Source organism: Colletes gigas, unplaced genomic scaffold (assembly GCF_013123115.1).
Source record: "Colletes gigas isolate AHSC1104 unplaced genomic scaffold, ASM1312311v1 Colletes_gigas_Sc00019, whole genome shotgun sequence".
In the NCBI taxonomy this organism is placed as follows: domain Eukaryota; kingdom Metazoa; phylum Arthropoda; class Insecta; order Hymenoptera; family Colletidae; genus Colletes; species Colletes gigas.
In genome coordinates this window covers 4972325-4987500 of record NW_025106648.1, presented here as the reverse complement: position 1 = coordinate 4987500, position 15176 = coordinate 4972325, and the positions used below count along the sequence as shown (strand labels likewise).

General features: G+C 31.5%; 2 protein-coding genes across 3 annotated transcripts in view; both read left to right on the top strand.

Moving 5' to 3' along the window:
* The window catches only part of LOC122400660 (kinase D-interacting substrate of 220 kDa), a 187134-nt gene that overhangs the window by 23176 nt on the left and 148782 nt on the right, over window positions 1-15176 (top strand). Inside the window, exon 1 of one of the 2 annotated variants that reach the window (XM_043402222.1) lies at window positions 6265-7058. The exons of the other annotated variant lie outside the window; for it this stretch is intronic. The gene's annotated coding sequence lies outside the window, so the exon portion shown is untranslated. Of the gene's footprint in view, window positions 1-6264; window positions 7059-15176 lie in introns of those variants that run through there. 2 annotated transcript variants of the gene reach the window in all.
* LOC122400570 (histone-lysine N-methyltransferase SETMAR-like) lies at window positions 10720-11211 on the top strand. Its single transcript, XM_043402093.1, has one exon. The coding sequence runs from the start codon at window positions 10720-10722 to the stop codon at window positions 11209-11211; it is 492 nt and encodes a 163-aa protein (XP_043258028.1).

The following is a 15176-nucleotide window of genomic DNA, read 5'->3' as shown; positions in this document are numbered from 1 at the left end:
CACTTCAGTAAAAATAGGTACATAATCAACATCCGTAAATCTAGTGTTAAGATGATCCGTGTAAGTAACTACTTCGAGTAGATCTTTCGAGTATTTTGCTTCCTAATTTTTCACGTCAGCGTTTAGCACCTACGTTTTTTGCTACTTGAAATTTATGCAAGCAAAAGTAAAATTGAATCGCGGAATTTACTAGAAAACGATAAGGAACAAATTGTAAAGCTATGAAAGCAAAATGAGTCATTCACCGAAATAGCACCCATAGTGAATGTTGTGTCGCAAACCTTCTTCACAGGTGTTTCAGTGTTTTGCAACTTCCACATACCGAGTTAATTATGTGCGGAATAGTTCGAACATATTAAAAGTAGTGGATTATACATATAGGGTGTTCGACCACTTCTGAGAAAAATTTGAATGGAAGATTCTAGAGGCCAAAATAAAACGAAAATCAAGAATACCAATTTGTTGATGGAGGCTTCGTTAAAAAGTTATTAACAATTAAATTCAAAAATTTCAAATTGTTTTGGAAAAATTATTTTCGGTTGCAGGGATCAATTACAATCATTTTTTATGAATAGACATATCCCCGAAATCCTACTTACTTCCGAGAAAAAAATTCGAGAAGGTGTGAAATTTTTCACCGGAAAACAAAAATTTCAAATAGTTTTGGAAAAATTATTTTCGGTTGCGGTGGTCAATGACAATAATTTTTCGTGAATAGATATACTCCCGAAATCCTGCGCATTTTCGAGACAAAAATTCAGTATGGGTGGAAACTTTAAACGTTAATAACTTTTTAACGAAGCCTCCATCAACAAATTTGTATTCTCGATTTACGTCTTATTTTGGTCTCTAGAATCCCCCACTAAAATTTTTCCCAGAGGTGGCCGAACATCCTGTATGTGGTATTTCGAGTACAATCGAAAAGTGTCTGGTGGTGACCTTTACAAGAATTTTGGAAGTCTTATGTAACAGTTATTTGCCCGTCTTATACAAGTCTCGAGCCCTCACCCTCTTGCAGCGGCCCTGGTTCTGTACGTACGTCATATCGATGGAATTATTGACCGTCAGGCATACTAAAGAACCATGTTACCATATACATATGTACACGCAATAGATAGTGTGATAATTTCATTTTTCAAAACGATAATAACTCGAAATACACAACTCGAGTTGTGAACAAATTTGGTCAGGAAGAAAATATAGAAAACTTATACATAGAGTATAGTAAAAAAATTTTAACAATCGAAACGGTTTAGAATAATACTATCATCGATCAATGTAAAAAATTAATAAATTCTACGTAAAAAAGGTGTGTTGAAGTGATAAAAAATAATGGACTTTGGACGAAGTATTGATTTTAAATAAATAATTTGCATATTTTTGTAATAAGTTCAATAGCAAAATCAAAAATTTTGTATAATATATAAAAAAAAATAACTAATTACGTAAATATTACCGATACTACAAAATTGTATTAAGTTTTCCATACACAATAAATCATTTGTTTCATTTTAATATTTCATCTATTACTGTACATTTCGCTTTACTATGTCACTTCCGGTATGAAAAGATATGTCGAGAAAAGGTGTGCCAATACTTATTGTAGCTATTGTATGCCTAAATTCGACCTTAGTTACGACGAACATGCTGTATAATAAGAACGTACGGTACGTTATGGGTGGCTAATAGGAAGACGAGAATTTCAAACTTGGGATGTGGGATTTCCCCGGAATCCATAAATCGTTATGACGTTATTCCCTGCATCCCACCTTTGATTAAGCAAGGTTACCGTTAACAAACGGTCGACCGACGATCGTGCACCATCCGTCGAAGGAAAGCCTCCTACCTGTGTCAAGCAACCGTGAAAATCGTGACTCGCGTTCCCACTCGAGTGTTCTATCCGCCGCCGCCGCCTGGCGAACGATAGGATGGATCCGTCCACGTGGGTCGCCCACATGCGTCAGGTGTTCGTCACCGCGGTCAATCGTTCACCGACGGCAGTACGCGAGGGATGTTGGCTCGATCAACTGCGTTCGTGTCGACGGTCCGTTCTTAGAAGCAAACATGGGCAAAATCTGATTGGGATACCAAACAGCGAATAAAAACAACGTATAACAACTTATTATATTCCATTTGTTACATTTTTATTTCTGATCAATTCATTTCTAACTCTCATTATTTGACTCTAGTTTTCTTTTTAAGAAAGGCTTTATTTTATCGCGAAAACAAAAATCAATTTTAGGAACTCTAAAAATTAACGTATATTTTGCTATTTTTTTTAATTCTTTTCAACTTATTATATTTCATCGAATAGTTACATTTTTATTTCTGATCAGTTAATTTCTAACTTTCACTATTTGATTCTAGGTTTCTTTTTAAGAAAGGCTTTATTTTAGCGCGAAAACAAAAATCAATTTTAGGAACTCTAGAAATTAAACGTACTTTTTGTTATTTTTTTAATCTTTTTCAACTTAATATATTCCATTAGATAGTTATATTTTTATTTCTGATCAGTTAATTTCTAACTTTCACTATTTGACTCTAGTTTTCTTTTTAAGAAAGGCTTTATTTTATCACGAAAACAAAAATCAATTTTAGGAACACTAGAAATTAAACGTATTTTTTGTTATTTTTTTAATCCTGTTACTGACAGTGATGCATGTATGTATAAGTGGAAAAAAATTACGATTTCTTTGTTCTTGAGCTTCGAAGAGTTTTGGAGGTCAACTAATACGAAATTAATATTAGATTTTCGAAATTGAAAATGGCGAACTGAAATTTGGAAAAATACTTGGATATTGATATAAAATTGGAATTATGATTTTGAAGGTCAATGTCGTAATCGATGACCTCAAAGACCCCTAATTATCAAGTTTCAGTCAAATACAACGAGCATTTGAATTAGATCGACTAGTTTTGAAAACTTTTCTTTTCTAACACATTTTTTATTAACAAAGGGATTATAAAACCGTCAAATTAGTTAATTTTTTTTTTTACTCCGTAAAAAGAATTTTATTACCATTGTTGTTTACTTTTCTCCTAGGTGCTTAATGGTTTGTTTAGTTATTTCTTTTTGGTCCCTAACCTAAACTTATTTTGGACGTATTGATTTTGACAGCATGTTTAAATATTATCGAAATCTGTGACTTAATCCCGGACTTGTGAAATGTGTCGTATTCCAAATAATTACCTACTAAAATTACTTCGTACGTTTTTAGTTTATTTCAAGGTCACTGTTATTTTCGTCGAGTTATTAACATAATAAAATATTTAATTTTATATATAATTTTTTTTAGATTATATAACCAAATATAGTATTTTTTCAAGCTTTCCGGAATGATTTTTTATTTTAGTGACAAAATGAAGCACAATAATAGACTGGAGTCAAATATTAAAAATTGAAAAAATCACTAAACTACAGAATTATCTTATTTCTTTTTTGTGAAATATTTCATTCTGAAAGCCAAATTCTAATTCTTATTAAAAATACTTGTTTATCTTTTGTTTAAAAGAAAAAATAAACTTGACAAGGTCAGTTTCAAGCGGAAATTTGTATTCGTTTTAAGGTTTTGGTCAAGTGTTTCAGTGTCATTTTTAAAAAACTGTTAGAACAAACTATAAAAAATTGACATTGTACAATTACATATAATTGTAACTATGCATTTCGTTTTTGAGTAGAATTTTACATTCTGAATATTATTTCCACGATTCCTGGCACTATCGTAACAGAATACGTGAATATGTGCTGTTTGATACTTTCCAAAAAAACACAATAGAAAAAAGACGAGGACAATACTCAATGATACAAGAACACGATTTTGTGAATCGGATCGAAGAAGAGAAAGCATACTAACATAACTTACTAGATCATAAATTTGTGTTCATAAATTTTAATATTACATTCAAAATACGGTTCATTTTGTTGACTATTTTGATTATTGAGATCCATTATTTCTTTCATTTTTACTAAGTTTATAGTTATATTTTTATATATGGTAAAACCTATGATGATTATACGTAGTCATTGTTAATATTCTGTGTAAATTATTTATTTATTTCTGTATTGTGCATTTTATGTATACAGATTTGATTTTGTTAAGCTTCTAAAATTCACTGTATTTTTATCTCTATTAATTAATATATGTCTGATAACCTAACTCTGATTGTAACTTACGATTTATAACTTTAAACAATTATGTAATCCTAATGTCATTATTATGCAGTGTTAATTTTTATAATCTCTTCTAACAGTTTTTGAAGAACAACTGTACAAAATTGGATTGGAATGTCAAAAAGAATACAAGCTTAACCTTGAAGTCTTGAAATGTTTTTTTAATATTCACAGACCGCGAAAGTGTGTTTTTATTTATCTTTTATTTATTATTTGAAATTGTTATCTATATATGTAGATAAGAGTGTTGTCCACTTTTGGGCATAATGTTTCTTTCTTTCTTGTGAAATATTTCATTATGCAAGTCAAATTTCACTTTTCATGAACAGCTGCTAATTTTTTATTCGTTATTCGAAGTTTGTATTTACATAAGAAGTTTGCACATATTTGAATATAGATGGACAAAATTATATTGGAATAATACACAGCGAATAAAAACAACATATAACAATTTATTTACAATATTTATTCTATGGAGCAGTTAAATTTTTATTCTCATTTTAAAATACTTTATTCTGTAAGTCGAATTGCGAATAACGGACAGGCAGTTGTTCATATTTTATTCGTTATTTGAAAGTTTTTTTGGAATAACGGACAACAAATAGTATATTTAAGCATAATAGTAATTAATTCGCTACTAATGAGTACATTTTTGTATTAAATAGTTAATGACGCAAATAATAATTTGAATTTGTACTTGTTTGTGAAATACTTCATTCTGTAATTTGAGTTCTAAAAGTAACAAATAAACACTTGTTTATCGTTATGAGAAATGTTTTATCCACGTAAGAATTTTGCCCATTTTTGCTTAGGAGACCATCTTTCCGGTTGGGGTTCTCTGTAGAGCGTCTTTTCCGCTCCATTTCGGCCGCGAGGACGCTCGTGGCCCCGTGTAATTTCGGCCGTTTTCCCCGCACGCGTCGATCTCTTTCAACTACGGGTTACGGAGCCGTGCCTCCTCGTGCATTCTCAACTTACCTATCGATCTCTCATATCCCTCCGGAGTCTTTTGTCTCACGGATGCTAATAAATCGCTGTCCAATGGCAGCTAATTCAGTGCGCGTTCGACCGTCGTCGCGGTCGATTTGAAACGCAGGTACGCTTCGAGGCGATCGCGCGTGGGCAGTGCGTGTCGCGTAGTGGATCTTCGTATAAACATAGAATACGTGAGTTGCTTTTTGAGCTAGTGTGCAGCGACAAATCTCGAGCTCGCTGCTTAGAAACACCTACTCATGAATACAGAGTGAACCGATTGAGTTGTTACGAACTGTTTTCTCCGGCAACCATTGGCGAGTCAATGGGAACTTTTTGTGTGGTATATGGGGTACCCCTGGGGAGTCCTTCAGAAAGGCACATTCTCTCTTTTCTTTTTAATAGACTGTTATATAAATGTTTACGATCTTGAATAATGCATTTAAAACAAATAATATTTATTTGAAATACTTTTTCATATCTTTGACCAACGTTGATACCATTTTCGAATACATAATTGGAGCAAATGGAAACATTTCGACCATTTTTAAAAAATTTGATAGTTTAGTGACTAGAGTGTACTAGAGAATTTGGATTAAAAATTATTATATTAATACAATGTATATTTATATGGCATTTAGTATATTTGGTTTTTGTATTCATGACGTAACATTGAATTTAATTTATTATTATATAGTTATAATTATAGTGTTCTAGTTATTATTTGTTCAATTTTTCTATTTTTTTTTTCTTTTTTCACTGCCATTATTATTTATTACAATTTGGTAGGCTAAATAGGTGTCGTTGGTTCTACAATATACATAGTAACTAAACTAAAATTTTTGAAAACTATTAGGTGTATTAGTATTTGGTTAAGTTTTTTTATTAGGTTGTTATATAAATGTTTACGATTTTAAATAGTGTATTTAAAACAAATAATATTTATTTTGAATACTTTTTCATAGCTTTTACCAACATTGATACTATGTTCGAATACATAATTGGAGCAAATGTAAACAATTCGACCATTTTTAAAAAATTTGATAGTTTAGTGACTAGAGTGTACTAGAGAGTTTGGATTAAAAGTTATTATATTAATACAATATAGTAAATTTTAATACAAGTATCTAATTTTGTTTGATTTTCATGCGCATATAGCATTTAGTATATTTGTGCATTTTAGTCATTATTCGTTTAATTTTTTTTTTTCTTTCTTTCCTCTTGACTACCATTATTATTTATTACAATTTGGCAGACTAAATAGGTGTCGTTGGTTCTATGATATAATAATTAAGTTAAATTATTTAAAAGCTATTAGGTGTAATAGTATTTGGTTAGGAAAAGAAAAGCAGATCAAATGTGGAGAGTTATTTAATATTAGGCATTAACCTCTTAGGCACGGCTGAATTTTGCGCGGGGCTGTTTCTCTGTACGACGGAGTTCAATGCGAATTACGCGTAAACATTGAAATGAAGTTTTTTGATGATTGTGTATTCTGCCTGTATATTGTTAACACTGTTATAAAACATCTGAAGGCAAAAAGAGTGTGAAACAAATCATATGAAAACGATCATTTAATTCAAACGGTAAGCGAGTGAGCCACTATAGTGGCGCGTTATTCAGAAAGGTGACATCCGTGAAAGTCAGTATAGAACTATTAGATGGAAATGAGTGGTGTGTTTATGATGTTATTTAAACATGTACAATTATCAAGGTTTGTTTATTGTAATAATTTTAGAGACACGTTTAAAGGGCGGTGTGCCTCTGTCCCTTTCGAGAGCCCTCAGCATTACCCCACATAGTATAACATAAAAGAGTTCATCTTCTTCTACAATGCATATTTGACGATGATTATGGCGTCGATGGTCGATGCTATTACTGGATATTATAGTAATATTAACACTAGGCGGACCAGGTTCGTTGTCTATTTGAAACGATCGGTTTATTTTGATCCACGTGTACTTTCCTCGTTGGTTATTGTTATTTAACATATTCACTGCGTTGGCTTTTTGGGAACATTTATATTTAACACTTTGTGCTAATTTTTTATAGCTTGACGCAACGAAAAAATAAGAACGTAGACATTTTAGTTGTATTTGGTATATTTTGATGAAAATGGTAGAAAAAATCAATGGAAGATATAATCACCACAACCATGTTTATTTTTGAAGCTTTCAACCTCTCTATATATAGTATTTATAAAATAATGGATAATATAAAATTCATAGATATAATCGAAGTATATTTAAGAAGGAAATTGGAGTAAAAGAACACAGAAATTTAATTTAAAATTATAAATACAGTGACTGTATATTTAAAGGGTTAATGATTACATGGGTGCCTAATATCGTTGAAATCAAAACGATAAGAATATTTTTAAATATTGTAAGTATTGAACACAGAAAAGAAGAAATTTTTATTTTTTCAATATCATGATGACTGTTTTTTTTTTTATCAGTAAATGGCTTGAATGAAACAATATTTTCATTCCATCAAACAATGGCTTGGGTGAATGTAGAATTTTCGTTTCACCATTAGATAGCTTCGGTGAAACATAGTATTTTCGTTTCATTCGTGGTATTTACTGGTAAGAACAGTCACAACGTATAATACTGAAAAAATAAAATTTTCTTTTCTGGATTTTATCATATGTTTGATAAGATTCAACAATATAAAAAACTAAATTTTTTGTAATTTCATTGTGAATGCTCATATTGAAGCTATTCTACAAGTTAACGATTCGTATTATTGTCATAAGTAAATTACATCCGCCGCTATTCTTATTGTTAAGTAAGATTCACCTAAAAATAAACTACAGTATGCTATATTTAGATGAATTTTTAATCAATTCTGTTCAATTATGAAATAATATTTCTTTATCCATCGTTATACAAGTGTTAAAAAAAGAAAACATATAAAATTAAAATATCTGAAAAGGACAATCGATGATAAACCAGAAAGCACTTCAATTTTATTTAAGCCACCTGATTCAAATAAAATATTACAAACTGTGTTCTCAGAAATTAATGATAATATTGTCAGATATCGACTTCATTATTATTATTATTATTTATACATTGTATACAGGGTGTCTCACCCGATTTTGACATCTTGATTTTCTCGCTATTGTTACTCGTAACAAAAAATGTTTCAGCGGAGTCTTGAATGGTATCGAGTGGAGCATATTCTGATGTTACTAGTTTTTTCGTGAGTGGACGCGTAAAGGTCATATAAAGGTCAACTTTGTTTTTTTAAGTGGAATGAGGTATTTTTTAATACATCAATCGATTCAGCTGTACAATCGTTATAAAAAAGTACTAACTATGTAACGTCGAAAAATTAGTAGTTCAGGAGATATTTCAATTTAAATAATTCTAAAGCACCATTACTGTTGTACTAAGACGTTAGCGTTTATTTACAGGAATGGTTCAACGTAACGACCATTTACATCACGGCATTTTTTAAATCGATCAAATAATGACTGGTTTACGTTGTTTTTGCTAGTCTAACGTTGGTAAACAGAGCTAACGTCTTAGCGCGGTAGTAATGACGCTACAGGACGCAGATACACGTCATCGTTTGGGGCTCTAAATTTTCAGCAAAAACATTGTTCCGACACTGAGACCTTTCGCATAATGTTTTTAAGGCTTCAAACTATTATTTAAGCCAAAAAAAAAAAATCGAATTTTTCAATATTCTAGAGTTACCAGACCCCTTAAGAATTTAAATAATTTAAATTGACATATCTCCTGAACTACTAATTTTTCGACGTTACATTGTTAGTACTTTTTTATAACGATTGTCCAGCTGAATCGATCGATGTATTAAAAAATACCCCATTCCATTTAAAAAAACAAAGTTGACCTTTATATGACCTTTACGCGTCCACTCACGAAAAAACTAATAACATCAGAATATGTTCCACTCGATACCATTCAAGCCTCCGCTGAAACATTTTTTGTTACGAGTAACAATAGTGAGAAAATCAAGATGTCAAAATCGGGTGAGACACCCTGTATATACGCAGAGATGGCTAATCTTTCCATTTGAAATAAATGCTTTTGGGGTAGCTGTTGGGATTGTGTTTGGTTCATTCTAAACAATTCTAAACAACTCATTATTATTTCAACACATTTGTTCCTATTTTAACAATGAACATACATAGGTATTTCTACACGTGTTCCCTCACAACGTCATTACACACTACCCGGCCACTCTACACATGGGATTCCCCCTCATATTCCCCGTTCCAATGCTACCAACTACAACCAGTAAAAATAACAACACAGGAACTGTTAAGAGGAAAAAAGAGAGAGCTTTCGATTTTTGTTTAATTGAAAGATGGCACACAAGTTGTTTATTACTTGGATGATTTTTATCAAATTGAGTAACATTTATTTCAACCATTTTTTTTTTTTATACATGGTGTTCGGCCACCCCTGGGGAAAATTTTAATGGAGGATTCTAGAAGCCAAAATAAGACGAAAATCAAAAATACCAATTTGTTGATGGAGGCTTCGTTAAAAAGTTATTAACGTTTAAAGTTCCGCTCGTACTAAATTTTTTTCTCCAATATGCGCAAGATTTCGGGGGTATGTCTATTGACCAAAAATGATTGTAATTGACCTCCGCAACCGAAAATAATTTTTCCAAAACGATTTGAAATTTTTTTTCCCGTCGAAAAATTTCACACCTTCTCGAATTTTGTTCTAGAAAGTGGGTAGGATTTCGAGGGTATGTCTATTCACCAAAAATGATTGTAATTGATCCCCGCAACCGAAAATAATTTTTCCAGAACGATTTGAAATTTTTAAATTTAATTGTTAATAACTTTTTAACGAAGCCTCCATCAGCAAATTGGTATTCTTGATTTTCGTCTTATTTTGGCCTCTAGAATCCCCAATTAAAATTTTTCCCAGGGGTGGCCGAACACCGTGGACATAGGTAGAGAAAAAGCATAGGTAAAGATAAAGAAGAATATCGTAGTAATGTTATTTTATTAAATATTCAAAATTATGTCCTTCGACTTCTAAATATCTATTAAGTCTTTTATAAATACTCTCTTGGACATTTGATAACATTGATGGAGAAGTCGAAGTATGCATAAGTAGTTTACGAGGGTGACTAACAAATATTGAAACTGTCTATCCATTTCATTGGAAAGAATAAATAAGAGTAATATTGTAGACTAAATGTTCTAAGAAATCAATACCCATCTTAGATAAAAATGTGATTTATTAATTAAATCTATATCTAATTCACCCCAGAACTGAATTTGAATTCGAAAATTGAATACACCATTGCATATTTTTGATAATTCCTTGTTGTTTTGTTACATCTAATTATGGTTTGTATAGCTTGGAAGCGTGTCATGGATCATTTCCTTGTTGTATTGGGTCGTTCGGAAAGTTCCCGCCGATTTCCGACGGATGGCGCAAGAACACTCTAGAAAAATTGAACTACGTTTGTAAAACTTCACTATTACACATTTTCTGATAGATGGCGGTATCGCCAATATTTTCATGTATTACCCATGAACATAGCTTCAATTGTTTTTGTTTGGCATCACGATAAACATGGAGAACAAAAAAGTGCATTTTCGCCATTTGATGTATTTTTATTATAAAAAAGGCAAGAATGCAGTTCAAGTGGCAAAAAAGATATGCGCCGTTTACGGAGGCGATGCTGTAAGCGATCGGACAGTGCGCGAATGGTTTGCGAAATTTAAAGATGGCGATTTTAACCTGGAAGACCGGCCACGCTCCGGTAGACCATCCACGGTTGATGACGACCAAATCAAGGTCCTAATCAGCAATCATCATAGAATTACCACTCGTGAAATGGCAGAGTGTCTAAAAGTTTCGAATTCGACCATTCATGCACATTTGGTGCGGCTTGGATTCGTTAGCCGCCTCGATGTTTGGGTACCGCACAAATTGACAGAGAAAAATTTAATGGACCGGGTTTCAACGTGCGATTTGTTGTTTAAACGCCACGAAAACGATCCATTTTTGAAGAGGATGATAACGGGGGATGAGAAGTGGATCTTCTATAGTAATGTTGAGTGAAAACGGTCATGGGGTCATTCGAGTGAGCCGCCAACAACCACTCCAAAAGCTAACATCCATGCAAAGAAAGTGATGCTTTGTTGCTGGTGGGATTGGAAGGGAATTGTGTACTACGAGCTGTTACCGCACAACCAAACTATCAATTCCGAAAAGTATTGTAATCAACTGGAGAATTTGAAGAAAGAAATTGATCAAAAGCGCCCAGAACTAGTGAATCGCAAAGGCGTGGTCTTCCAACAAGATAACGCTAGACCACATGTGTCTTTGGCTACCCGGCAAAAGTTGTTGGAGTTTGGCTGGGATGTCTTACCGCACCCTCCATATAGTCCTGACTTAGCACCTTCGGACTACCACTTATTCCGCTCCTTGCAAAATTCGCTTGACGGAAAAAATTTCAATTCGTTGGAGGACTGCAAACAGCACCTGGAGAAGTTTTTCAATGACAAACCAAGAACATTTTACGAGAGAGGGATAATAAAACTATCCAGTAGATGGCAAAAGGTCATCGAACAAAATGGTGCATACATAATTGAATAAACTAAATTGTTAGTCCAATTTTTTTCGATTTTAATTTATCCTAAAAATCGGCGGGAACTTTCCGAACGACCCAATATAATGAATCCTTTGCCCATTAATCATTGCCCCGAGGGGATCGCATGTTTGCATAAAATCTTATTATATTTTTGGAGTTCCATCAACTTTTATTAAATCTTGTATCCCTCGTGCTGTGAAATATCCCCATATTGTTATTGAAATATGCTTGCTTCACTATCGATATTATACAATTTAGAAACATTTTTGTACTTTGCATATAAATTCAATAAATACTACCAAAAGATGTAACTCAGACTCATCAGTTCATAGAACATTATTTACATTCATTTAACAGTCATGAAAATAAGTTTGTATTAAACGTCATTTTATTATTGCAATGCTTGCTGAATTTTGTTGACTTCTATTAATGTGTAGCTTTTACAATGCAATTGTACGTGTTCCTGGTTAGGTTTCATCTATCTGATCTGTTTCTATCGTTTAAATAATTATGTTTTTCAAAATATGTATCACGATACTAAATAAAATTTCAAATATAGAAAAATGCAAATAAATTGCATATTTCCTTTTACAGAGAGGCTAAAATAAGACGAAAATCAAGAATACCAATTTGTTGATTGAAGCTTCGTTAAAAAGTTACTAACGTTTAAAGTTCCGCTTGTAGAACGGCAATTTGTCCACCTACTCGAATTTTCTTCTCGGAAATGCGTAGGAATTCGGAGGTATGTGAATTAACCAAAAATGATTGTAATCGACCCTCGCAACTGAAAATAATTTTTTTAGAACGATTTGAAATTCTTTTTTTCGCGGAAAAATTTCAGCATTACTCCCTTGTTGATTTTTCTTAAAAATTCGTTTTTCATTTTTAATAATTTTGTTTCACGCTGTACGGAAATGTTGTCTAATACTTTTTTGTAGATATCTATGAGCTCTACTTCCAGCTCTAATTGATGAGCTCTAATTTCATTGAAATATATTCACTATTGTAGAAGTTATGGTCGTTTGAAAATTGAGCCCTTTTTATGGGGTTTTTCTTACATTACGGGGTTAAGGAACAACTTTTCGAATATTCTTGGGCTTTCTGCATATTCTTCGCCAAAATACGTGTTGTTTGCATTCTGAAACATTAAAATCGTCCAACCTGTTCAGAAGTTACGATGTTTTAAAGATTCGCATGAAATATTAGGGTAACTTTTCTGGCCATACATTATATTTTCGGTTAGGAATTTTTTTCTCGAAAGTGCGTAGAAATTCAGGTGAATGTTTACTCACCAAAAATGATTGTAATTGACCCCCGTAATCGAAAATAATTTTTACAGAACGATTTGAAATTTTTTAATTTTAAAAACTTTAAAACCTAAAAGATTTTAATAACTTTTTGACGAAATCCTGATCAACAAATTGGTATCCTTGATTTTTGTCTTATTTTTGCCTCTAGAATCGCCCATTAAAATTTTTCCCTGGGGTGGCCGAACACTCTGTATAGGTATATTCATCATAAAGCTTAACAACTTGTGAAGTATATTTTTAAATTTATTATTAATTTCAACATCAAAATTGATCTTTTTTAGCCATGCAAAAGTGCAAAAATACGCATAGTCATTTGTACTACTTTACGTATTTTTTTTACATATTTTCACCTATAAATAATCCTACTTACATAAAGTAAGTACAGCACTGCCAGTTTCAATATTTAATTGTTTACTATTAAACACTTATATCGTCACGAATACTTAATAATCTCTCTTCATAAACTTCTTTAAAGTAATGAAAATTTCTTGATACAAGAGGATTTTTTTTATATATTACTCTCATTTTATTGTATTTTCTCCTATTTTAAATTGTTATTTTCATAAGTACTCTTTTAATACTCATTTTAAATACAACAAAATTTGCTACGAATTGTTGCAACGAAATGTCAAAGAATTTGATCTAGATATTCTAAAAAATTTGATATATTTTATTATATCGATTATAATACAAAACAATTAATAAATTAAATTATTGAAGTTAAATCATAATTATGCAATTTGTCTCGTCCGAACAGATCAAAACTAATATGTACTTACTAAACAAAATTTATTATGACAGATTTATTTGTTAACATTTAGAAGAACTTGGCTTGAACGATCTTCTCTATAAAAAGAATGAATCTTGAATGAATCCTCCTTGGCATGCTCTATACTTTTCAATGCTTTATCATAATGCCAAAACATTGCCTATGTAATATTCGCTTTATTTGCGATAGTTTTATTAGCAAGTTTGTGGTTTAGAAGTTTCCAGATATTCTCAAAGTGCAAATCTGGAGCTTTTTAAGTGACGAAATTCATTGTTTTATTTTTGCAAAATAATTTTAATAGCATTGAGAATTTTATCAATTTTAAAATGCATTTATAATACGCATAATCAATAATTTAGTCGCTAACTGTTCTTTATTTTTAGTTTTACGATATTTTCAAAAGTGTATTAACGGTACTATTATAATTCTTATTTTAGATCGAGTTTAAGTAATGTCCTTTTAACCCTTGCATGTATATAAATATATATAGATAAATTGTTCGATTGAATTTTTGCGTTATTGTATTTGTAAATGTTTTATTTAATAATGACTTAAATTTGACAAGCTCACTGTAAAATTATTTATCAAAAATCAAAACTTTGCAATTCTGAAAGAAATAGTTTGCATGGGTTCAAATAGATCTGGGCTTTGATAAAAATAAAATTTTTAATCATAAGTGTCTGTTTTACACATACGGGAGTGAACTTATTACTACAAATTCTTTTTTCTATAGCTATTTTAAATTTATCCAAGAAATAATAGTTAACACACGTTGAGACAGCACAAAATATTTTTCGAAATAGATAAAGAACTTGAATTGAAATAGAAAAACGTTCACGAAGTTTTAACGTTTATTTGTGAACACAAAGAACAAATTGTCTTCTTCGGAGAATATTTGCCATTTATTATTCTATTACAAATTTCACAGGCTTTGACAGACTTGTTATCACACTTATCATTCATTTCGCACCGTTTCAATTTTGTGTAAGTGCATTTTACACTTGATGCAAAATGTCATTATCGCTTACAGTTTTGTTTGTAATATTTTTAATGAATTTTCTTGGGATTATTTTTATTTTAGCAGTTTCCGCGAGCAGAATTCAATTAGAGCAAAACCTTCATTCAGATAGTAAAGCATTCATTTTTCTGACATTATTCTATATTTTGGACAGAATAGTATGAATATCAATAATAGAAATGAGGACAATAATTCAGGAAATTACGTTTTTACTCTTTCAAATCACGTTAGCTTTTTAATATATCTATTGTCGAGAGTCAAATGTCATTTCTATTTCAGATTCGGATAGAGTGTGGGGATTTCCCTCTAGAATTGTTCGTGGTGGCGCGACCGAAG

Bases quoted from the DNA above. Each gene is read 5' to 3' on its own strand.
- LOC122400570 (XM_043402093.1), top strand. From the start codon at position 10,720: ATGGAGAACAAAAAAGTGCATTTTCGCCATTTGATGTATTTTTATTAT.